This window comes from Polypterus senegalus, chromosome 12 (genome assembly GCF_016835505.1).
Source record: "Polypterus senegalus isolate Bchr_013 chromosome 12, ASM1683550v1, whole genome shotgun sequence".
Lineage (NCBI taxonomy): Eukaryota > Metazoa > Chordata > Cladistia > Polypteriformes > Polypteridae > Polypterus > Polypterus senegalus.
In genome coordinates this window covers 83,616,873-83,643,094 of record NC_053165.1, presented here as the reverse complement: position 1 = coordinate 83,643,094, position 26,222 = coordinate 83,616,873, and the positions used below count along the sequence as shown (strand labels likewise).

At 41.5% G+C, this 26,222-nt stretch overlaps 1 protein-coding gene across 1 annotated transcript; it reads right to left on the bottom strand.

The window, feature by feature from the left end:
* Positions 1-3,373: 3,373 nt before the first annotated feature.
* On the bottom strand, positions 3,374-24,304 carry selenos (selenoprotein S). Its single transcript, XM_039772698.1, has 6 exons — positions 24,064-24,304; positions 19,216-19,344; positions 12,786-12,892; positions 6,820-6,909; positions 6,649-6,718; positions 3,374-4,412 (listed from the first exon to the last, which is right to left on the bottom strand). Exons 1-6 carry the CDS (start codon positions 24,143-24,145, stop codon positions 4,333-4,335), a joined length of 558 nt encoding a protein of 185 aa, XP_039628632.1. The 5' UTR covers positions 24,146-24,304; the 3' UTR covers positions 3,374-4,332.
* Between the last annotated feature and the right edge of the window lie 1,918 nt (positions 24,305-26,222).

Sequence of the window (26,222 nt, the reverse complement as noted above, 5' to 3'; positions counted from 1 at the left end):
ATTTGCCCTACGCCCCGGAAGTACGTCCGAGTCACATGGACAAGAGGAATGACGTGCTTCCGGGGTGAAGAAAAGGACTTTTTATCTGATCCGGAAATGATAAGGAATTATGGACTGAAGGATGGGAAGCAATTCCGGGTCAGAGACTATAAAAGAATTGTGGGAACTTCCAGACGGCGAGCTGAGCTGGGTGGAAGGGTGGCAGCGTGTCTGGGAGTGTGGAGGATTGTTTATTGTAGTGTATTTGATTATTGATTTATGAATATATTGGGGTGGAGAGTGCTTTGTGCACGTTACTGTAAAATAAAGTCAATTATTTGGACTTTTACCCAGTGTCTGACATCTTGGTCAAGGGTTCAAGGGAGCGATAGCGCCCCCTATCTGTCACAGCTGGTAATTTTTTTTTTTAATTTAAGAATTGTAACTCACTTGTAGTTTTCTTCTGAATTCTTCATTTGTGGTGATCAATTTTGTCACTTTGTCCTATAACACTTGCTCTCAGTCCCTCAGACTGATGTTTACGCAATTATGTTGACCACATTTGTAATAAACATCTGCTAAGCAAATAAATGTAAAAATATCCACAGTACTTTTATTATTTATTCATACAATACTTGGATTAATTCATATGAAAACTCAATTTAAAAAAAAGTCCCGACAACACATGCTTATTTTGTTTTTATTTCCCAACATTTTAAACAATACTGATTAGAATATTGATTGACTATTTTTCAAGAACCAGTTTTCTTAGAAGTTTAGCTAAAATGTGATTGCCCAGTCCAGTCTGTTATATTTAATCCCCTGAGTCGGGTACCGTGGCAAGGCAGACCCCTGGCATCTGCTCCAAAAATAATAATGAGTCAAAATCTTCATAAGCTTGGCAGTGTTAAGCTATAATATAATCTTAACTAAGTAAGGTCTCAACTCCACAAACACGTCTGCCTAAAAAACCTCTAATGTACAGACAGTTAAAAAAACCTGCATCATTTGAAATTCACATAATCCCTAAGCATATGCATCAATAATAATCTCCATTCTCCAGGGATATTTAGATTCTCTAGAACTAAAATTATGATCACGCTGTCTAGTAGGAAATTTGTCCACATATTGCAGTATGAATTGTTTAGGGGAACTGGTGCATGCAGTATGGGTCATGTACAAATGTAAGTAAATCTCAGGGCTCATTAATTCAGTTAATAAGTCTTAACTACTAGGGGGTCCAGTTAATAAATGCTAAATAAAATAAAAAATAGCTAAAGAGTAGAACAACATTTGAGGAAAGAAAACTGTAGGTTTAGCCAGAAAGGTTTGAATAATGCACCAGGCAACAACCTCAAAACAACATCAGACAGAATTATACAAGTGCTCATCAGTATGGAGATTATAAAAAACACAGCCGACCCCTTTGGAATACAAATCATGCTAAGGTAAGATTTAAAGTGACAATGTCTCTCAGTAAAAGCAGGGGTCCTCCAAAACTATCCGAGTGGGGAACAAGTGAACTCATTGAGCATGTCCAGATCGCTCTCATAGCATGGCTCCATTTTTGACAAAACATTAACGCTGCTTTCACTGTCAAGCGTGGGGCTGGGTGTTATATAATTAGGAACTGGACTTTAGGGATCTACTGGATGTTACTTAATATTATTTTGGGGAAATCAGGTGGACAGGATTGCCAGTTCTTGTCAAAATGTTTCTATTGCTGCAACTGCTTTTATACCAATGGAAAAACCTGCAGCCTGCGGGTGTCACAATTCAAATTCACCTGGCCTTCCCAGGGGCACAATGACAATCCTTAAGGGAAATGCTGATGGAGCTCTAAATGCTTTGAGTGTGTTATCGGTCAAGTAGCCAAGAAGCAGAATAAAAGAAGCTTCTCCCAGTGAGGAAGAGAGGAGCGTGACTTGCGACAAATGCAGGTGTTTTCTTGAATTGAACTTTGAGAAAGTAATCTGGTAATTATTGTAATTGTAATTATTATAATTGTAATTAAAAGGTAATTTTGTAATCTGGGCGGAAGAGTGACCCCATGTGGTTGCATTGGGTATTTTTATATATACAGCCAAGTTTGTTATGGAAGATGCTCCGCTGTGGCGACCCCTAATGGGAGCAGCTGAAAGAACAAGAAGAAGCCAAGTTTCTGGTGACAGAAATGAATATTTCACTCAAAACTATTTTTGTACATTATTTATCCCATGTGGTGTGTAGTGATGGCCAACAAACAATTTTTAATCTCATATTATCTTGGAGAAAGGACATAATGTTTCTGATAAAATGGGACTCAATGGTGACCAACACTGGACAAAATGATGGCAAAAAAAAAACCAAAAAGTGTATGGAGGAAAAAAGAAAGCTTTGTTACTTATGTTGCATAATCTACAGCTCCATTATCCAGTTGTATGCTCAAAGTGCAATCCCTTTTTTGCATAAATATTATTAAATAGTCCTTGACTAAACAGCACAAATCAAAAACAGGAAACTAAGAACATTTTGGAAAACTATTTCTCATAATGCTTTTAGTTTCCAGTTTTTGATTTGAGCTGTTAATTAAGGAAACAACTAACAACATTTTAGTAAAAACACTTGCGTTTTGTATGTTTTGAGCACATGACTGGATGAGGGACATGTGGGTTATGAAACACAAGTGATGCAAGATTTTTTTTTCTCTTTTTTCATGGACATTTTCCATATTGTTTGCCGTTATACAGAATTGGTCACCATTGGGTTCTATTATATCAAACTTTGTTCTCTTGTTCTGCATGAAAGGATTAAAAATTCACGACAAATTATGTGAATTGAGTACTATATTAAAAAAACACCACTTTTGAATGGGGTAATACTTTAATATGCTCAAAGACAAAATAGATTATCTATGTAGCGCCCCATGACCCAGAACTCTAATGAGTGGATTCAGGAGATCGCTGGATATATTAGTGAATGTTATGAACCTCAGAGTTAGCCAAACTGAGCTGTCTTAGCAAATGAACGTCTGTCACCATTATCGTAATATTCCAAAACCACTTCGTAATGCATGCTCCATAAAACATTCATTTATTCTTTAGATTTCATTTAAACTCGTAACCAGATGGCCTGATGTCTCATCCAGGGATGTCCTATGTCTTGCACCATTTGCAGCTTTCCATAATTCTGAGCAAGATAATTGGTTCAAAAATAATCACATGACACAGACCAAGCATTACTTAAATACAAACAGATTTATTAATAAATGTGTTTACTCACAGTGTGCTTATACAACAGAGAACAAAAACGGCACAAAAAAAAAAAAAACCCTGTAGAAGTATTAGATGTCCTTTAAAAAAAATAACTTGTGTTTGACAGAGAAATAAAAAAATAGACAACAAAAAGAAAATCAATGGAAAATGTATATCCTGCACATTTCTGTCATAACACTTAGCTTTCTACAGCATTCTTAAATTTTCAAGCACTTCAATTACTTAAACATTTCAAACTGTCAGGCTGATTTAACCTATGTGCAAACATTTGTCACCTCTGCTTTAACAACAGCGCTGTTAGTACAAACTGGTGATCATATAGTAGCTATAGATTTTATGGGCAAACCTTGAAATTTTTGGTAATTAATTTTGGCAATTTTTGAAAATTATGCATTTTTTTACCGTGACGGTGCAGAACAATAATTGGGCATTTTTAATAACAGTCTGTACTAATTTAACTGAATGAAAAAAAATATAAGGAGCTTAAATAGTATTTACTACCCAGACAGAAAGTTACATATAGAAAATGACACTGCCAAGAAATGAAAGCATAGTGAACCTCCAAAAAACAAAGGTGTTTAAAAATCAGCCTGAAACAGCTCGCTATGTGCAGTCATGTGATGGTTTAACAGCAACAGCAATAAATAAAAAATAAAAGAGTGCACAAGTCTTAAGAAACACATCAGCCCTTCTCTGTGGCTTAGGGGCCATTTACAAGAAAGACGTCATTCAATCTGGTAGTCTCAGCCAACAAATACTGTGGACGTGATGAGCTTTTGATACAGTATTAAATACTACTATACTTCTATCATAAGAATGAAGGGACAGTATTTTATACACAAATCTGTATTACAAAAATATAGCATTTCAGGTCATGTATTTAAATTAAAGCAGAAGTAAAACTGGTTGTTATTACTGAAATCAGCATCCATAAATGTCAGGACTTTATAATTTGTGTTATACAACATGTCTTTTAACAATCACCAATTGTTCATTGTCAGAACTGAACTTAACCAGTTGTATTCTGATAGACCGTGTGCACTCTTTAAACCGAGGCCAGCGTTCACTCCAAAAGGGACAACACTGACATGACTTAACCTCATCCCCCAGCAGATGGACCTCTACGGCCAGGTCTCCAGGAACAGGTCCCTCCGCTGTCTCCAGTCAATGGGTTATACCCTAAAAAGAGAAATACATAAAACTAACCTTAAACTCCAGTGGAATGAACAGTGTCTCATTGTGTTAGCGTTAATGTTTAATTCATATATGTACTTACTTAGTTATGATAAAAAGTGGAGGACTGACTAGACTGATCTCTTACAGACTACTGTGTAAATGGAACATTCCTGCCACCTTGCTAGATTTCGGTTTTATCATAAAATATGTTCAGATTTCTTTTGTTTTTGAAATGCAGGCATACAGATTTCTGATACTATGTAGTCATGATGTAACATAGTAATAAAGAAACGTAACCAACATATAGAAGAGTGAAATATAGACAAAAAAACAGTTTTTGTATGTTTTATGACCCCCCATTTTGTGTGAACTCTTCTTTTAAAATCTTTTGATGAAATTTAAAGTCGATAGTTGGAGTATGGAATTTCTTGTGCTATCCCTCTTGGTTTTGGAGCCGTGTGACCCTCAGCTGGATCAGTGAGTTAGAAAATAGTGGGATATACAGCGATATTCAGTGATAATGTTTCAATTAAGAAGAATATCTGTTAAAAAAAGCTACACTTTCATAAAGCAGAATACACATCGGGTGTCTGGAGCCACCATTTGTTTATTGTATTAATATAAGTTTTACCAAGTTTCGATGCAACTTATGTTAAGCATTATGGCAAAGATCTGGTGGGGGAAAAGATGGCGGTGATGGCCAACTACATTTCTGAAGTCTGCTAAAGCCCGGCACTTTCACTTGAGAGTTTTCAGGTGTATTATCATTACTGGTCCAATTATTTCCTTCATGTCAGCACGATTTGTTTTAAACCAAGCACCTTCAAAAAGCTTGTTAAAAGAAGCAACCAAGACCCTACTCAATTTTATTTAGGCCCAATTGGCCCTTTTCAGTGATGCAACAAATTTTTCTTTTTCATGTCTGTATAAACTGTGCTGCTTCAAAATAGGAAAAATACACTGCTGTGAATATTCTCACACTGTTTTAACTGCGAAACAGGATATTAGTTCTTCAGATTCAACGATTACTGATTTAGTTCTCTATCGTTATATATAATACGCTACTGTGGCTGTTCGTTTGTCTGTCCAGGATTTTAAATCACTGGTAGCTCGCAAACCGTTTGACTTATTGACCTGAAATTTGGTGTACACACACTACGTGACGTCTACTATCCGGTTTTGGAGGGTGAAGATTGACCTACAAGGTTATTCCTCTTTGTTATTTTATTGTTTAATCAACTCTCAGCAGCGGCCAGCAGGGTGGCCGTGTGGCGCATGCGTAAGGGCGCAGTTCTCATCCGTACTACCTTCACTGTCACTTCCTCTACCTCTATATATCTTCAATCATTCTTGAGGCAGATTGAAGAATTAAGTGCCAGCTTAAGTGAAAAATTAAAGAAAACATACTAAGTTATTGCAACACAAACACTGACTTGATCATTTATAACGTGAACAGATGCAGAGAGAAGAAGAGAAGAAGCGGGCTGCTGGGGTGGAGAAAAGAAGAGCTGCTCAGGAAGCGGCAAACACATCAACCTCTGAGCAAACAAATAGAAATGTACAGAGGAAGAGGATGAAAACTATGAATGCTCAAGTCAAGTGTATTCACTGCACATTATCATGCAGTGCGCCGTTACTGGTCTTCTTATATAATACGCTACCGTGGCTGTTCATTTGTCTGCCCGGGATTTTAAATCACCAGTAGTGCGCAAACTGTGTGACTGATTGACCTGAAATTTGGTACACAAACACTATGTGACCTCTACTATCTGCTTTTGGGGTGATAATTGACCTCCAAGGTTATTCCTCTTTTTAATTTATTTTATTGTAGAATCAACTCTCAGCAGCGGCCAGCAGGGCTGCGCATGTGTGTGGGCGCTGGTCTCATTTCCTACCACTTTTGCCGTCACTTCCTCTACCTCTTCATATCTTAAATTATTCTTGAGGCAGATTGAAGACTTAAGTGCCAGCTTAAGTGAAAAATTAAAGAAAAACGTACTAAGTAATTGTAATACAAACACTAACTTAATCAATTTTAATGCGAAAAGATTCTGACGGAAGAAGAGGGCCGCTAGGGGGAAGAACTCGGGAAGCAGCGTGTGCATGAATCGCATTTACCAAACAAATGCTAAACGTACAGAGAAAGAGAATAAAAACTAGAAATGCTCAAGTCAAGTGTATTCACTGCATATTATCGTGCTGTGCACTGTGACTGGTGTAAAATAAATACTGAACATACCACCCCTTAATGGCTTCTTTTCAGACTTTGGTTTTGAAACTGGACTTGAAGCAGAGTCACTGTTGCTTTGCTGTTAAATGAAAGAAGGACAGAAAAAGCAAATAAATAGATAAGTATGGATATCAATAACTAATATTAATGAGAATAATAACAATATTTTTTAAATCTTACATTATTCACTTTTGTGGCTGCCTTGTAGCTCTTTCCCTGCTGCATGTTGTCCCACATCTCAATCTTTTGTTGTCTCTTTTCTTCTGCAATCTGTGAAAAGAAAGAAAAAAGATTTTTAGAATTGATGCTTTTGATTTATCCTGCCTTGCTCCCTGTGTTGGCTGGGATTGGCTCCAGCAGACCCCCGTGACCCTGTAGTTGGGATGTAGCGGGTTGGATAATTGATGGATGGATGGTTTTGATTTAATTTCTGCGTCTCAGTTACTTGAAACAGTGCTGCCATCTAGTGGATGATCATAGAATTTTTTTTTTTCTTTTTAAGCAACAGCCTGCAGAAAAGTATTACAAATAGTCTGTAGTTATGTCGTTGCCAAAAAGGTATAAAGCTACAGATGTTTTGACGCACTAGACTTATTGTAATATTAATATTTTGATGATAATGATAGTGGATCAAGACAGTGACAATCAATTGGATGATGTGAAACCTGTAAGCTTTCGTACTGATGTGGGTAGCTGCCCTAAAGGCATTTCTTCATCACAAGGCGCTCGACTCTTTACAACCATCTGGACAGCAGTACACGGACATTCTGTCACCCACTAGCTGCCAACAGTCAGCAGCTACCAAATGTGTTGTGTGCAACTAGTGCGGTGCAACGCAAAGAAACACATATTTGTGGCACATGTAGCTCCCAAGCCTGCTCTCTGCATGGTTCCATGCTTCTATGAGTCTCATTCAAATTCAGACTTTTAGTCATGTCACTTGTGAAAAATAAAACCATTGCATCCAAACACATTTCTGTACATTTTTTAACAGGTTTTCATAGAATGAAGTCCTTTACTGCAGCATCCTGGTAATAAATGCTTCAGCAGTCAATGTGTTTACTTTGCTCTACATATTTACATAAAAATTAAGATCACCTTTAAATGTTTTTTTTTCTTGTACAAACCAAACAGGAAATCAAAAGTAACTTTGCGTTTCTTCGAAAAACCCAAGTAGAAATTCATGTGAATACAATGCAGTGGGAGGGTGAGATGTCACTTCTGAAAACTCCCGCAGCACACGAAGGCAGTAAAGTAAAACTGGTTAATGACAGTAATGATTCATTGTGGAATCTCGTTTAGGCCTCTTAGGTGCATTACAGGTAGAAAAGGTTAGTAGTGTGAAGTGTGTCCACGGTTATTACGTCACCTTGTCTGTATGGAGAATTAATGATTCACCTTTGTACAGGGGTGCTGCCAAGTTTTGCTTTTTGTATTCGATTGAAATGTGTGGTTTTCAAAAGTCTTGTAATCCACTGTGTGTGAGTGATAAGCTTTAAGCTATTTACAAGTGCTGAACAAGCCGAACAGACAAAACATTATATAATTACAAATACTGTGTGTATATGAATGAAAGCTGTGGATCACAGCCCTAGTGTGCATTGTTTTTCTGCATACGAAGCATAAATAATGTTCAATGTGATTTGCACATCAATGCCATCACTTCATGAACTAATAAATTAATAAATAATGACAGCATCTGAATGGCATTCTTGCTATTGTAAATATGGGAATGTATACTGTATGTACCACCAAGACTTTTTAATCTACAAATAAAATTCCGCTACAACAAACTGCCAGAGACCTAAAAAATATTTTGTTGTAATGAGATTCTGTATTTGTCACTATACTGCTTTCTTTAGCTTGCGTCCAGGCGTTTGCAATCATTTCAATAGCTTCTTTCACGTTAATCTTCTCCTGTCTACAAGCTATGCTGATGAGAATTTCCTTGCGATAATACACTTTCAGGGTGCGAATGATGTCCAAATCCAATGGCCGAAGCACTGCTGTGCAATTGGGTGGGAGGAATTCAACACAAACATTATCTAAATACAGAAGTATGTTGTGGGCAGCACAGATATCAATTAGAAGCCAAATCATCCTTTTTTTTCTTCTTCATTTTGTGAGGTTTCTGAACTCTTTTGGGAGCCCTCAACCCCCACATCCAATGGGAACAACACGCTGAAATGCGTGCCAAAGTGCAATTGCCGCATCTGTGGAAGATTGTTTGTCCGTTGCCGGGTGAAGCGAATCCTAAAGGATCGGAGTCGTGCTATAAGTCCCTGTCTTGCACCCAAAAACAGGAGGCTGAGTCTCAGTACTTTAGCAAAACCAACTTTATTCAACTTGAAACAGGAACAGCAGGGTTATTTATTGTAGCGCGATCTGCCACTCTGCTATACAAAGACACAGCAACCAGGCAGGGTCGTGGCCACATTAGTGTTGTGTAGTGTTAAATAAAGTTTTTTTTTTCTAATATGAATTATCGTTTTTTCGTGTCCGCCGTTTCTATAGGAGAGTGACAATGAGTGAAATTCCAATGGATGTTTTTCAAATGTTGATGAGCGATAACCAAAAGGTATCACTGAAAACAAAAACTGCGAAAAAAAAAATAGCACAAGGAAAGTTAGAAGAAAGTAAAAACAATTTACAGTGTTTCTGTTTGGGGATTGTTGTGCACAACTGAGCTGCGACCACAGAACTGGCTGCTATGCGGAAGATTCATTCAGGCATTTCAAGGTCTTTGGGGACTTTGTTGTAATGAAAGTGTCTGCTGAATGTATTTCATAGTAATGAAATTTCTGTAGACTCGTGTCATATGGGGAAACTGTCGGGACCATAAAAATATTTTGTTGTAAAGATATTCGTTGTAACGGAATTTTACCTGTACATTCAAATATATTTGAATAAATGCTTACTTTTATTAATTTGAACATCTAAATCTGAAGTATTTGTCATAACCGATGAAGCTTTGAAGGCAGCATTCTTCATTATTAAAGATGACATGTAAAGTGACAACTGCCTTCAGCCCCATCCTCAGCCTCTCTTCCCAGTTACCTCACAACAGTGCCATCCTACAACTGCACTGTACTTGTCTTAACAATTTTCATTTCTTATGTAACATAGGTGGAGAACATGTACACAGCATTAAAACATTCAAGTTTTATTTTAATGAGGAACAGAATAATAATGGATCCCCCCCATTATTTGAAATGTCCAGTGTTAAAAATCAATAAGAGAGTGGTCCCTGGTGTCACCTGTCCGAAATTTGGCCAAAGCAGACGGACCGTCATCGATTTTAGAGGATGGACTGAAAAGTAAAAGGTAGAGGAATGCGCGTTTTTATCAACAAGAGATAATGCAAACCATGGAAAAATGATAATGAACCGTCAACACTTAATCGAAGAAAATATAATTTACCGTGAAATATCCACCACATCAGACTTCTTTTCTTGATTACATTACTCCATCTGCTGACACTTGGGCTACCACTACTGTTATTGAAGAACTAATTGCATAAGCAGAGTCAGACACTCAGGAAACAGCCAAGTTAATCATGTGAGACTTTAATCTCTGCACTCTGGACAACCATCTGCCAGGCTTTACGCCAAGTGTAATAACCACAACAAAGCCCGTATTAATCAGTGCTATGGTAGCATCAATGGAGCTCATCTCTCAGAGTCACCACCGGGTCTTGGCAGCTACTATCACAATATGATCCAAATTATTCCAATCTCTCAACTATGGCTAAGGCAGATAAACGGCAAAAGGTGGAAATTAGACGCTGATGTACCAAAGCATCCGAGTCACTTTGGAACTGGCAGCCGTTAAGTTGTCATCAATGAGTCAGCAGCAGCCATTTCCACATCTATATAAGTTTTATTATTAGCTCTTTCACAAGGAGATCTAAAATTAACCAAACAAACAGTGGATAAGTCCTGTATTAAAAGAACATTTAAATAAGAAAAATGTTCAAATGAAAATAAGAGGGGAAATTTGTCTCAAAGAAAATTAAGAATATTAAGTTAGCGAATGGAAAGCAAACTAGACCTGCTCTTCATAGTGCTGCAAAAAGAGACAGACACCGACTATAAGAGGCCCTGAATACCTGTTGAACTACTTTTTGTAAATGACCCAAATAATTTCGTTAGCAGACACTATGTTAATGGTTTTCAGAATAGACAATAGACCATTAACAAACTAAGGAACTTTTCAGCTGCAGTAAAAACTGAAATCATGAGCTAACAGTTTAAATCAGTCGAAAATGTAAGATTTTTAAGGCAAATCTAATTAAAAAAATGTGTAATTTTTATGTAACAAAAAAATGTAACAAGGTTGGAGTGGTGGCTCTGAGACTAGGGATCTGCGCCGGCCATCAGAAGTTTTATGGTTCAAATCTTGGAAATGCCAGAAGTGACTCTGCTCACTTGAGCAAGGCCCTTAATCTGCAATTGCTCCGTCCTGGGTATGATGTCAACCTGCATCCAACCCCGCAAGCAGGTCCTCCAACTTACAGGGAAAACTTGGGGGTTGGTGACAGGACTGGCACTCCAGCCACCGTAAAAAAAAAACCTCCCACTGTTCCAGTGATGTGTGTGGTTTTGACCCACTACACTCGGGTCCCAATCCAGGTGGTTCGTCGTCTGGTGGGTGCAACAACGTGCTATCAACGCATACTCCCAGCCTCTCTCTCTCTCTTTATGTAACTAAAATATAAAGACTTCGGCTTAAATTTGCACAATTCATTATTCCATCCATCTGTAATTCTTTCATCTGTCCTGAACACATTGTTCCAGAAGGCCTGGTCTTTGCCTAGATGTTCAATGGCGAACTGTAGTCTTGCTCTAATGTTCTTTTTGGACAAGAAAACCTTTTCCCTGGCACAAGTCACATGCTGGTCACATTTGTGCAATCTCTTTCTGACTGTAGATGTATATACTCAGACACCAACTGTTGCAAGAGTTACCTGCATATCTTGTGCCAAACTTTAGGAATCTTTGGAGACATCTTTTAGTTATCAAACGGTCAACTCTTGGGCTGAATTTGCTGGGCTGGTCAGTCCTGGACAAATTAGCAGACATTCAAATCTACACCACTTGTTCTGTACGTAATTTTCCTTACGGGGGAGAATGACTGATTTCATATAATTTACTGACTGTCTGAAGTCCCTTTCCAGACCCTTAGACATCCACAGCCTTCTTTCTGAGGGCGTTAGAGGCCTCTTTTGATCTTGGCCTGGTGACTTCACACACATCAATAACAAAGAGAACACCTGACCTTGAACATCTCCAGTTTTAATAAAATAGTCAGGCCCACCTGCAGTACTCCCTAAGGAGGTTCAATTCATTGGCGATGGATATGGAACACCCGATTCTAAATTTAGGGATTTAAAATGGCGATAAATGTAGGCGGGTACTCCCTTTTTTCACATAAAAGAAAAAAATGTGCATTTTTCTTAATTTAGATTATAAGAATAAATACACCATGTCAATTTCATGTGTTCTTTGTTCAATTATATCACCTTTACCTGGAGACAGTGTTTTTTAATAAAGATCTAACATTTTACCTGTTCAAATATGTTAAAAAAAAAATCAACAATTTCAATGGGCTGCACTTATCTTTTCACACAACTGTAAATGGATTTTGTATTAATCCCTATACTTGCGGCTTGTTTCGTTTAATGTGTTAAAAATTGGTTGAGAAGGAGTAAAGGTTCCTCTACTTCTCTCGTGCAGCTGGGATCTGGCAATTCAATCTGCAGATACAGTAAGTGTGCAATAAGAAGCTACAGTACAGTACGAGGTCAAGTATTATCATTTTTCTTTAAGGCTTAGTAATAAATGTAAAGTAATTAGTTACGCTCACTAACCACGGTTACTGGACAGTAGCAATGTGCTGCAGGTTGATTAGCACGTCCAAGCAAGAATGTCCCTGTACATGTGACAACAATGACCCTATAAATTAATAGCCTACAATTGACAAGTAAACTGAATATCATCCAAACATATACAAAGTTAGACACGAAACATACAGGAACTACCTGAATGATAAAAAATGGAATCTGCTTCAGAAACTGCTCAGAAGCACCAACCACAAAAATCAATAAAAATGTCAGTAACTGCCAGTCCTTTCATGGATTGTCTTACCTGTTGCTGTTTTTCTTTGTATTGTTCTGCTTTGGCATCAAGTTCCTCCTGCATTCTTTTCCGGGCGGCTTCTAAAGCTGCTTGTCGTTTCACAACTACGTCCTTATCTGTGTGTGTTTTTAAAAAAGAAAAAAGGTTTTATTTTTTTAATATGACTTTAGATGCAATTCATAGAAGACTATGGATAGAGAATGAAGACTAAGCCTTGAGAGACAAGAGCTTATTATCACTCTTTGACAATTCACCCTGTACAAATTCAGCACTGCATTGTTGCTTTAGAGCCATACAGCATATCTCAATTAAGATGGTATGCTCTGCGTTTTTCCCAGTTGATTCTGGGGTTCGTCAGGGGTCTATTCTGCTCCTACTCTGTTCAATGCTTGTATGGCTTGGGTGTTGGGCAAGGTCGTGAGGTCCAGTGGCTGTGGGGCATCTGTTGGTGAAGAAAGATTCACGGACCTCGACTTTGCTGACAATGCTGTGATCTTCGCAGAGTCAATGGAGGCTCTGCTCAGGGCGCTCGAGAAACTGAGTGAGGAGTCTGAGTGTCTTGCGAGTGTCCTGATAAAAACCAACAGCCAGGCCTTTAATGACGTCTTGGGCACGGCCATCAGCAGTGTGTCTGTTTGCGGAGAGAGTGTCGACCTCGTCACTGAGAGGTTTACTTACCTTGGCAGTGACATTCATGTCTCTGGTGATTCTTCCTATGAACTCAGTAGACGGATTGGGAGGGCATGGGGGGGTCATGAGGTCGCTAGAAAGGGGTGTGTGGCGCTCCCAATATCTATGCAAAAGGACGAAGGTCCAAGTCTTTAGAGTCCTGGTGCTTTTTGTTTTGCTATATGGTTGTGAGACATGGACGGTATCCAGTGACCTGAGATGAAGACTGGACTCCTTTGGTACTGAGTCTCTCCGGAAAATCCTTGGGTACCACTGGTTTGACTTTGTGTTGCTCATGGAGTCCCGAATGAGGCACATGACCTGCACCTGAGTTATGGCACAAAGGCCATGTGGCGCGTTTCCCCGAGGGTGATCCGGCTCATAAGATCCTCATTGTTGGGGACCTGAGTGGCTGGACCAGGCCAAGGGGTCGCCCATGTATCACTTGGCTGCAGCAGATAGAGGGTCATTTCTGGAGGGTGGGACTGGACCACGTGTCAGCCTGGGGGGTTGCAAACTGGGATCCCGAGTTGTTTCATCATGTGGTGGGTCCAGCAGTGCCTGCTCCCTGTGGTGTTATGGGTCCACAGCTCGTGGAGAAAAGGCCATTGATTTTAAATAAATAATCACCGCACCCGAGGCGGCTTCGTGAGGGGCGTTGTTTATGTAGCAGCGGGGCAGTCGTCGATGTGGGCGTTTCTCACCGTGTGCACAGGTGAGGAACTGCCCACATTCGTGATTGCTCCCGTGGCTAATGCTGCAGCTGTGATGGCCCCTCACGTTTTTAAAAGAAGCGCGAGTCGGTTTTAGGGGGAGGTGGAAAGGAAACGATCGAACAGAGAAAGAAACGATCGGAGAGAGAAAGGAAAGGAGAGGACGGAGGTTACCGGGAGCAGGAGAGGAAGCAGGTCGATGAGAGGGAGAGAGCCGAAGAGCGAAGCGGACGTGCGAGCGAATGAGCGCTCGTGGACAGCTGCATGGAAGCTGGGTGTTAGGCCGACACCCACGTGTTTGTGTTGATGTCGCTCCCGCTGAGCGAGCAGGTAGCGGGAGTGACCAAGGTGAAAGCGACGAGCCGCAGAAGGCCGCAGAAAGGCAGCGGAAGTCGGGAGGCTTGGAGTGGCAGTCCTTGGTGTGAGCGTCCTGGAGACCAAGGAGTCCAAGTCTCGAGGCTGGGATGAGAGCCAAACCGAAGCCAGGGATCGGGAGGTCTCCAGTCTTGCGTGTGTTTGAGGAGGGCAGCTGTAGAGAGCGTCTTGCCTGCTGCTTGGCCCATACGGGATAAGCAGGTGAGACGCTAACCGAAGAGCACCAGATTTGTTTGTTGGGTTTTAAGACTGCTTCCAGGAGAATATTTTAACCTCCGATTTTAAAGGATTGTTGTGTTTATTTATTGGTTTTACTCCACGTCGTTTTATGGATTATTTATTTAATGAATATGAAGACCTGCACTATTTATTTGAACACTGTTTGTTTTTGTTGACTGTTTTAAATAAAAGCACTTTTGCACTTTCTACCTTCCCCTTGCTCAGTAATTTGCCTCCATTGACTAGCTCATTCGGCAACATTATCGACGGTGTTGGGTTCGAGTGCTTCCAATAGCAAAGGGAGTGTGGAGCCAGAACCCGCATCGTCACATTTGGTGGCAGCGGTGGGATGAGCTAGCGGTGGAGGCCAGAAGAGGTGACAGAGCAGCAAGTGGGATTGGTAACTGACTTTGAAGAACCCACGTACCCAAGCCGGAGGAGGACATTTTTAAGGACTGAGCTTTTAAGGACATTTATTTATTGCTGTCGTTTTATTTGTCTTTTAAGGTTCTTATTCTTTTAATGTCCTGTTTTATGAAGGGGGCTTGGGTTGGTTTGTTTTAGTGGGATTGTTTTAGTGCTTTTATTGTTTTAGTGCAGTGTAGAGTGGCCGAGCTGTGGACCTTAGCTCCAGTTGCATTGGGTTGGCAGTGGAGTGGAGCCTTCCCATGCAACTGGAGTTTTATGGGGGGTGGAATGTGGTGTTATGGGTCCACAGCTCGTGGAGAAAAGGCCATTGATTTTAAATAAATAATCACCGCACCCGAGGCGGCTTCGTGAGGGGGCGTTGTTGTAGCGAGCAGGGGCAGTCGTCGATGTGGGCGTTTCTCACCGTGCACAGGTGAGGAACTGCCCACATTCGTGATTGCTCCCGTGGCTAATGCTGCAGCTGTGATGGCCCCTCACGTTTTTAAAAGAAGCGCGAGTCGGTTTTAGGGGGAGGTGGAAAGGAAACGATCGAACAGAGAAAGAAACGATCGGAGAGAGAAAGGAAAGGAGAGGACGGAGGTTACCGGGAGCAGGAGAGGAAGCAGGTCGATGAGAGGGAGAGAGCCGCGAGCGAGCGGACGTCGAGCGAATGAGCGCTCGTGGACAGCTGCATGGAAGCTGGGTGTTAGGCCGACACCCACGTGTTTGTGTTGATGTCGCTCCCGCTGAGCGAGCAGGTAGCGGGAGTGACCAAGGTGAAAGCGACGAGCCGCAGAAGGCCGCAGAAAGGCAGCGGAAGTCGGGAGGCTTGGAGTGGCAGTCCTTGGTGTGAGCGTCCTGGAGACCAAGGAGTCCAAGTCTCGAGGCTGGGATGAGAGCCAAACCGAAGCCAGGGATCGGGAGGTCTCCAGTCTTGCGTGTGTTTGAGGAGGGCAGCTGTAGAGAGCGTCTTGCCTGCTGCTTGGCCCATACGGGATAAGCAGGTGAGACGCTAACCGAAGAGCACCAGATTTGTTTGTTGGGTTTTAAGACTGCTTCCAGGAGAATATTTTAACCTCCGATTTTAAAGGATTGTTGTGTTTATTTATTGGTTTTACTCCACGTTCGTTTTATGGATTATTTATTTAATGAATATGAAGACCTGCACTATTTATTTGAACACTGTTTTTGTTTTTGTTGACTGTTTTAAATAAAAGCACTTTTGCACTTTCTACCTTCCCCTTGCTCAGTAATTTGCCTCCATTGACTAGCTCATTCGGCAACATTATCGACGGTGTTGGGTTCGAGTGCTTCCAATAGCAAAGGGAGTGTGGAGCCAGAACCCGCATCGTCACACTCCCCAACTTGACTTGACTTGGTCATGGATACTCCCAGACAAGAGTCCACGTGACCGTCATCATCAAGTTCTTCCATGTGAACCCTGAATACAATGAGGACTGATTGAGGTCATTTATGTTAGGTAGAATGTCTAGAGGGGGCTCGGTGGTCTCATGGCCTCTGAACCCCTGCAGATTTATTTTTTTTGTTTGTTTTTTCTGTCCTCCCTGGCCATCGGACCTTACCTTTACTGTATGTTCCCAAATTCTATTTTTTTATTTATTTTGTCTTTTTTCTCTTTCTTCATTATGTAAAGTACTTTAAGCTACACCATTTATATGAAAATGTGCTACAGAAATAAATGTTGTGGTTGTTTCAGGCACACAGGTGATTAGATAAACATAGCTACCTAATTAATTACTCAGGCTAGATGTTCTCAGTTTGTTTGTCAAGAATTGTATGCTTATAAAAATAAAGGATTCTAGTGACAAAAGCTCAGCTAGCGAAGAGGTGTTGACGACAGCGCAGCAAGGCCTAGTATGTACAATCCATCCTACTCATGCCTGTTGCCACACCAGGTGCAAACCCTTCAGCTTGTGAGGGGCAAATGGACATGACTTCTTCAGGCTGAGCTCAGCTAGGGTTACACTGGTCACTCAGCCACCAGGCATTTTGCTGGGCAAGACGTGGAGTCCTGTATCTTTGTTCAGAACCAAGATTTAATAATATCCATTTAGGTCCATCATGATGATCATATTTTATGGACGGGTCTTTGTCTCTCTCTCCTCCCTGGAGACCTACTTATCTTGGGTATTCATATTTGCATCACACGGGATACCTGGCACCTGATAACACACTTCTAAGGATCACCGAGACACACAAGCTTCTCCACGGTGCGGCCAAAATAAGGTTTGTGTGCAAATTTGTGGGCTCGTTCTCCGTGGCAGAGTGAAGGATTCAGTGATGTGCAAGTACCTTGGAACAGAGCACACTGCTTGTCAGGACCAAGAGGTGCTAGTTCTGGTGATCTCAACACGTGGATGGATGCTCCCAGGGTGCCTCCCACAAGAGCTGCCTAAAGAGACAAGACTTGGGAAAGACGTAGGATGCATTAGTGAGGTTATACTGTATCTCCAAGTTTGTCGTGGAGACTCTAGGAATTCCCAAAGAACCCCAGAAGCTTGACCTGACATTGAGGGAAATTGGCCGATAGTAGGGGGTCTCAAAGCTGGGTTTTGGAAGGCCAGCAGTTAATGGAATTTGTTATTTCCATTATTTAGTCCTGCTCTCATTTTGCAACATTAATGAGGGACAAAACAAAATGTTTGATGGAGTTGAATGAGGTTAGTACTCCTTTATCAGCCTTTTATATTTTTCCTATTTAAATTTTCCGTTATTAACTTATACTGTCTGTTTGTCTATTGCCTCAATTATACAGCTTTTGCTACAGGATTCTCAACAGTGGTGCTAATGTTTGTGATGCACCATTCGTTGAAATGAAAAATACAATGTATTTTATTTCTCTACAAATAACAAAATGTATTCCAACAGATGGTGCATTGCAAACATCACTGCTGACTAAGCCCAACAGAGCATGTTAGGTGAATTGGACCCGTGTGGCTAAGTGTGCAAGAATGGGCCCTGTGATGGACTGGCACCCATTCCAGGCATGGTTTCTGGTTTCTAAATCCAAGATTGATTGGAGTGAAAACGGTGGCCCCTCCAGGAAAGTTTGAGACCCCTGAGTTAGCTGGTCATCTGTTGGCTTGCTTTGCGTCTCTTTATTGTTTGGCTGACAGTAAAAAAAAGATTAAGCTAGTCAATTATAATTAATACAAAAGTAGTCTGCTGAATAAGTAGCATTAACACTGCAACAACTGTGACTTTCCAGGATCTGAGCTCAACACGCGTGAGGTAGAGGACGGCCACGCGAACTGAAGAACAGCAGCAGCTTTGGAATGTCTGGTGGGTCGAATGAGGGCAGTAAGAAGAAACAAAATTATAAAGAACTACAGCAGTTTCATGAAGAGCTACAACTGTCTTGTAATCAAGAAACTCGATCGCGAGTGAAAATGGCGCCTTTCTTCTTTGGTAAGCTGGCCATCTGCGGTTTTCTGTTTATCTCATTATTGTCTGTCTGTTGGTTAAAGGGGTAAAACAATTAAGGGTTCTAAACCTTAAAAAGCAACACAATTAACACCTCGGATGAGATGTAAAACCGAGGTAATAATTCTCTTTGGAGCCATAAAACATCCCCGGATGTCCCTCAAAAATAAATATATATGTGGCTAAATTGCTCACTACGGCCTGGCCCCCTAATCACCCCACCATTTCCAATCGGCAAACTTTCTCTCCTTCTCATCCCTTCAACGCCCAATGGTCAATGTGTGGAGAGCGCACGGACTCAAAATGGCTGCCATTGCATCATCCAGGTGGATGAGACACATTGGTGGTGTTCTCCATTGTCTATGCAAAGTGCTCTGGGTTGGTAGAAAGGTGCTGTATAAATGTAAGGAATGAATGATTTAGGGCAGCTGTAGAGTGAGCCACACCAGACGCTTCTGTTTCCAGATGGCGCCAGTGCAGCCTTATGGGTAATGGCTACCATACATTCCTACTGACCATGGCATCATCATAACTGCTGGTGTTCCACTGTGGCAACTGAATTTGAGAGTGTCAAGTTATGAAGCTGCTCCAAGAGAAGGCCGACAACTGACCTGGCAAGTCCTGAGGAGTCTGTCTTCTGTCCGTTTGGTCACCTTTTCTTCGCAGCAGCTGAACGATGAAGTAAACAGCAATGCAAGTAAAAAGGACGTACCAGCCATATTCCGATGCAAGGCTACTCACTGAAAATAATCAAGAAATGATTTGGTTACTCAAAATTACAAGAAATTTAACCACCAGCAGCATAAATGGCCTGAAAAAGGAATGCAATAATGGACACCAATCGTCCAGGCCTTTAAGCTTCATGTACAAATCATGGAAAGCATTTAAAAGCTAAACTGTGAGGGGAGAAAATGAAACTTACTAAAAGCGTCCAGCTTTACTGAACTGCTGCATGTGCCAAAAAAATAAAATAAAATAAATTTGAGAGTGCTCTCCCCTCGACTTTCTCATATACACAGATATGGGGATGGATATTTGAGGAATAAACAGAAAGACAATGGTTATATTTTTATATTATGTACATTCAAGAACCATCAACCACAAATCAAATCAAATTAATAATATATTGAACAATGATTAGAAAAGTAAAGTTGAATAAATCGGACTCTGCATGAATAAAACCACTTCCGGTTAGCGGAAATAGCCCAAAAGTTGGCAGAAATCTACGTTTTGTACCTAATACTTGTATGTACAGTTTGGTTGACCGAAGTGAAAGCGAACTCAAGTTATTGTGTTTACACACACACACACACACATAATTCCAAAAATGTTATTTTCGGACTCAGGGAGGACTAAAACGTTTAGGCTCATCAAAATCCACCCATCCATCCATTATCCAAATTATCCAACCCGCTAAACCCTAACTACAGGGCCACAGGGGTCTGCTGGAGCCAATCCCAGCCAACACAGGGAGCAAGGCAGGAAACAAACCCCGGGCAGGGCGCACACCCACACACACCAGGCACACACACAGGACAATTTAGAATCACCAATGCACCTAACCTGCCTGTCTTTGGACTATGGAAGGAAACCCACGCAGACACGGGGAGAACATGCAAACTCCACGCAGGGAGGACCCCGGGAAGTGAACCCGAGGCTCCTAACTGTGAGGCAGCAGAGCTACCCACTGCGCCACCATGCCGCCCCCCATCAAAATCTTGAAATGGAATTTTCAGACGATTCCAATACTTTCACTATACTTCATATACAAGAAAGTCAGGGAGGTCTAAAACGTTGAGATTCATCAAATTTTCGGTCAACTACAATACTTTCCCAATACCTCATATACAAGAAAGTAAAAAAGCCAACAAATCTTAAAGGAGTCAATGCTTCATTGTGTTTAAGACTCAAGTGGACACCTAACCGCTACTGAAGCCGCTTTGGGACACTCCAACAGTCGCCAAGGCCCACTGCATCAAATCTAGGAAGGTGCGTCACAAGGTAAGGAACTCCTTTAGCACATTTATGTTTTGTAGAATAGAGCTGGGTGGTCTTTTGGCCTCGAGTCCCTCCAGGTTTATTTGACTGGAGTTTTTTTTTTTTTGTCCTCCCAGGCCATCTGACCCAAGGATTAAATTTGTTGTTTTATACATACGTATTACTAGAGACTTAAAAAAAAAAACAATCTTAGCATTTTGACCCATAATTAAGGAGTCTATGAGCTACTAGTTCATCTGTGCTAAGTGTTGTGGTTGTGTGAAAAATGATGCGCTGCACAAAATAAATGTTAGGGCACCAACCCGGTCATCCCCGTTGAATGTGCAAAGACAAAATAAACTGGCACGCTGTGGTGCAGACGAATTAAAACCAAAAAAGCATATTACCACTATGGCGTAAGTGAAGGCTATCTGCGGTAATCGATCGCCTAGTTAGGAGCTCCGTCCCGCAGGGCGATCTGATCACAAAGTGACGCCTCAGAACTTACAGTGTCTTCTTGCCACTGCGGAGGAAAGGGCTGAGAGCGTGATTAGCGCTAGCGCCCTCTCTCATTCAGGGGGTGTACCTTAGGTGACAGTGTGTAAAGATTTATTCTTATTTTTTTTTTTTGTATTTATTAATTTTTCTCTTAAACATCATGTAAAGCACTTTAAACTACGGGTTTTGGATAAAATTGTTCTGAAAAAATAAATATGGTTCTTCTCAATGGGCTAACTAATTCATGTAGCCATTTTTCTAATTCTACATCCACACTATTACATTTCATTTAAAATCTGTGTTTAGTGTATTGAGAAGTGTTTCGAAAGTGTTTTATATGTGTAGAAAGGTACCACTTTTGACTCTCACTAAAAACGTACCGTAAATATACTTGACTACAAATTCAACTTAGACAGACTTAGTGGACTGCCTGCAATTCATTCCAACAGATGGCACATCACAAACATTAACACAGCTTTTTCAAATCCCATAATAAATGGCAGATAACAGAGAGACATATGCATTGCATTTGTCATTCCAACATAGATAGATAGATACTTTATTAATCCCAAGGGGAAATTCACATAATCCAGCAGCAGTATACTGATACAAAGAAACAATGTTAAATTAAATAGTAATAAAAATGAAAAGAATTAAAATAAAATTAATGTTAGCATTTACTCCCCCGGGTGGAATTGAAGAGTCGCATAGTGTGGGGGAGGAACGATCTCCTCAGTCTGTCAGTGGAGCAGGACAGTGACAAAAGTCTGTCACTGAAGCTACTCCTCTGTCTGGAGATGACACTGTTAAGTGGATGCAGTGGATTCTTCATGATTGACAGGAGTTTGCTTAGTGCCCGTCGCTCTGCCACAGATGTTAAACTGTCCAACTTTAATCCTACAATGGAGCCTGCCTTCTTAACAAGTTTGTCCAGGCGTGAGGCGTCTTTCATCTTTATGCTGCCACCCCAGCACACCACCACGTAGAAGAGGGCACTCGCCACAACCGTCTGGTAGAACATCTGCAGCATCTTACTGCAGATGTTGAAGGATGCCAACCTTCTCAGAAAGTATATTCTGCTCTGAGCTTTCTTACATAGAGCATCAGTATTGGCAGTCCAGTCCAATTTGTCATCCAGCTGCACTCCCAGATATTTATAGGTCTGCACCCTCTGCACACAGTCACCTCTGATGATCACAGGGTCCATGAGGGGCCTGGGCCTCCTAAAATCCACCACCAGCTCCTTGGTCTTGCTGGTGTTAAGGTGTAAGTGGTTTGAGTCGCACCATTTAACAAAGTCTTTGATTAACTTTCTGTACTCCTCCTCCTGCCCACTCCTGATGCAGCCCACAATAGCAGTGTCATCAGCGAACTTTTGCACATGGCAGGACTCCGAGTCATATTGGAAGTCTGATGTATATAGACTGAACAGGACCGGAGAAAGTACAGTCCCCTGCGGCGCCCCTGTATTGTTGCACACAATGTCAGACCTGCAGTTCCCAAGACGCACATATTGAGGTCTGTCTGTAAGATAGTCCACAATCCATGCCACAAGGTGTGAATCTACTCCCATCTCAGTCAGCTTATCCCTAAGGAGCAGAGGTTGGATGGTGTTAAAGGTGATAGAGAAGTCCAAAAACATAATTCTTACAGCACCACTGCCTCTGTCCAGGTGGGAGAGGGATCGATGAAGCATATAGATGATGGCATCCTCCGCTCCCACCTTCTCCTGGTATGCGAACTGCAGAGGGTCTAGGGCGTGACGGACCTGTGGCCTCAGGTGGTGAAGCAGCAGCCGCTCCATGGTCTTCATCAGATGTGACGTCAGAGCAACAGGCCGGAAGTCATTCAGCTCACTAGGACGTGATACCTTTGGGACAGGAGTGATACAAGATGTTTTCCAAAGCCTCGGGACTCTCCCCTGTTCCAGGCTCAGGTTGAAGATGCGCTGTAGAGGACTCCCATATTGTGCACCACAAAAATTCTTAGTAATAACATGCATTGCATTTGTCATTCCAATAGATGGTGCATCACAAACATTAACACTTCTTTTATGAACCCCATAAAATGTTAGGTATCATACTAACTGTTGAATATAAGTCAAGTAGGAATTATTCTATATAGTGCACATATGGAATACTGTGTGCCCTTTTGGTAACCACAGTACAAGAAAGACAGAGAAACACTTGAAGCTGGGCTGAGGACATCAACCAAGATCATCCCAGAACATAAGGACAGGTCATACTGACACACTTGGAGAATGAAATTCGTTTAGTCTTCAGACAATGCGGGAACCTAATCCGGGTATTTAAAAACCTCAAAGGCATTGCTAAAGGAGATCCAGAAATATACTTTCACCTAAGAGTGAATCTAACCACAGGGAATTAAAGGGAAGAGCATTCTGGACTGACGTCAGGTAGCACTTCTCCACTCAAAAAGTTGTGGGAATCTGGAACAAACTACCGTGGAGCTGAAGCAGAAACCTTGACAACCTTTGAGAAGTGTCTGGATGAGATATGGGGACAGCACAGTTATTAGCTAAACAAACAGGCTTGATGGACTCAATGGTCTCCTCTCGTTTGTCACGTTTCTTGCATCAAACGGCATGTAAGAAGAGATACGTGCATTGAATGATGCACTGCAAACGGTAACGTCCAGGTCTACGTCGATTATTTAGATTTCAACCCATCTTCCATGGGCAGCACTGCTGATTTCTTATGAAAACAGCATCCACTACCATCAGGCCGAGTTTTCTGAATGTATCCGAGTGAGTCCCATCAGCGCAGGTGGTCTAGCTTTGGAGCGAAACCTTAACAAAGTTCTGGAAAAGTAAAATTCTTTGGGTCTGTCTAGTCAGGCCATAAACCGCACCCAGCAAATTGCCATTACGGTGCCCGTTACACCACTTAGTTCTACAATACCAAAACACTGCCCCAGCGTCAAATCCAGCACCCTCCTGAGCCGCCCTCGTCTCCTCGACTTACCTGCCTCCTGCAGAAAGCCCAAGCCTTGGTTTTCGAGGTTCGGCTTGTTTTTGATTTCTGTCGTCTCCTCTTCCGCCTCCATTTTTATTTATTTATTTTGAGCAGCTTACTCAAAAAGTTGTTCTTGTCCTGCTAACTGACACGCAGCATTTAATTCTACGATAAGGCCTGCCGGCGTCCGCTTTCGTCTAGTGTTCTCAGACACCCCGTGGACCAATCCCACCACGCGCTGACGTGGCACGCCCAGGTTTCTTAGACGCTGCACGTTACGTCATGGTGGGGATCACCCACTAGCCTTATGCATTGCTGAGTCACAGCTGCGGCTGCGCAGTAAAGCGGGCTCCGTGCTGGACTGCTTTTAAAAACTTGTGCGGGAACAACTATGCTTTGCGTACCTATAATTTTTATCGGGTTTTATTATTTTTTTACACTGTACGTATCTTTCCAATTACGTTCATTAATATTTTAACAAACACACAATGAAGTTTACGGCGGCTGAGAAGCACACTTGCGCATCTCTTCTGGTGGGCTGCCTTGCGCTTGGTGCTTGCCCGGACCGATTGATCCCTGCTTTGGACAAGCAGGTTAGGAAAACGGACAGATTCAGAATTTCTGGTGGGCTGCCTTGCGCTTGGTGCTTGCCCGGACCGATTGATCCCTGCTTTGGACAAGCAGGTTAGGAAAACGGACAGATTCAGAATTCGAGCTTTGTTCTGGCTGAATATGCACGTTCTCCCCAATTTGCGTAGTGTTTCTTCCTGAATCCCCCATGACGAGCTTTTCTGATGAATTAGCAATTTCAGAGCCTCCAAGTACGTGACATAAACTTATCGGACTGTCGTCATTACTTGGGTAAGATAACTCACCCGCAACCCTAATCGTAAACACAGAGTAGGCAGAAGGAGATCGGGAGGTCTGCATTAGCGCCCACAGGAGTCAACTCCAGCAACTTAGAGCTCCAGCTCCCGCTTTGTGCCCAGTGCTGCTGAGACGGGCACCACCACCCCACGACATTAAACAGAAGTGGCCTTGAATGATTAAAAAGATTTTATGGAGAGGTGGTCGTCGAGGAATCCCAGTCCAGGTGAAATAGTGCAGCAACAATTTTAAGGTGGAGTTCACCCTTCCAATGAAAACTTTGCAAAATTGAGCTCTGTAATAAAACACTGCTAGTGTACTATATAATACCGTATCAAGACCCTACTGTATTGAGACCAGGAGTAATGCCAACGTATTGACAGCAGGTAGAACATAGTACATGGGTAGAAGTCATTTCATACATCCATCCATTATCCAACCCTGCTATATCCTAACTACAGGTTCATACAAAGTCCTAATTTTAACGAGAAATTAATATCAAATGCCGTTAGTAAGTCTTTGTATTCTGATGTATAACACACACCACAAACAAAAAAAAAAAAGTCTTACACATTTTCTTGCTCAGTATTTGTTTCCTCTTATTCCTTTAAAAATAGCCAAGAATTTACACTTTGGACATTAGACATAACTTTCTTGTCCAGAAGAGGGGGAGGAGGGAAAAAAACAAAAACCGTTTAAATGATTCTTACAGAAATATTTGTATGAAAGTTCAGGTTGGTCCACCCATCCATCACCTTGACCAGGTAACAAGTGAGCTAACAGTACAAGTCTGAATCAGCAAAGGCACCCTGAAGTAGAGGGAGTCAAAGTTAGCAGGCATCCCACTGTGCTACACCTAAGGAGGTGGGCCCACCAAGCGACTACTATATATTTAATGTATTCGTGACAAAACAATTGTGTAATTTGAGTGTCTAAATTAATAAAAAAAAATTCTTTTTTTTCATTTAAACAGTCATCTCTCATAACCAGGATGTGATACAGCAATTACCAGATTTGGCCTAGGGCCCCCTCTAAAATTTGATGAGAATGGAAATAGAGTTTATGCAACCAAAGTAATCTCAAAAGTCCAAATCCCACCCTTTTCAACATGTTCTACAGTATTTTGTAGCTCTAAAAACGATACGTTTAAGCAATAAACATGCTGGAATAGACATCTGGGACTACAGTAATACTCCAGAATCAATGCAACCCAGCCATCCATTGTCGTACCTGTGTAAATAATGCAGAACTGCAGGGAGTCAAGAGTTACTCCTAAAGACGAATGGATACAAGGTATGAAA

Excerpts from the sequence above, each read along its gene's own strand:
- selenos (XM_039772698.1), bottom strand. The coding sequence starts at position 24,145 with ATGGAGGCGGAAGAGGAGACGACAGAAATCAAAAACAAGCCGAACCTC. Across the intron at positions 6,719-6,819 it reads CAGCCACAAAAGTGAATAAT|CAAAGCAACAGTGACTCTGC; the intron begins GTAAGATTTAAA and ends TTCATTTAACAG. Across the intron at positions 4,413-6,648 it reads AAAGAAGCCATTAAGGGGTG|GGTATAACCCATTGACTGGA; the intron begins GTATGTTCAGTA and ends TTCTCTTTTTAG.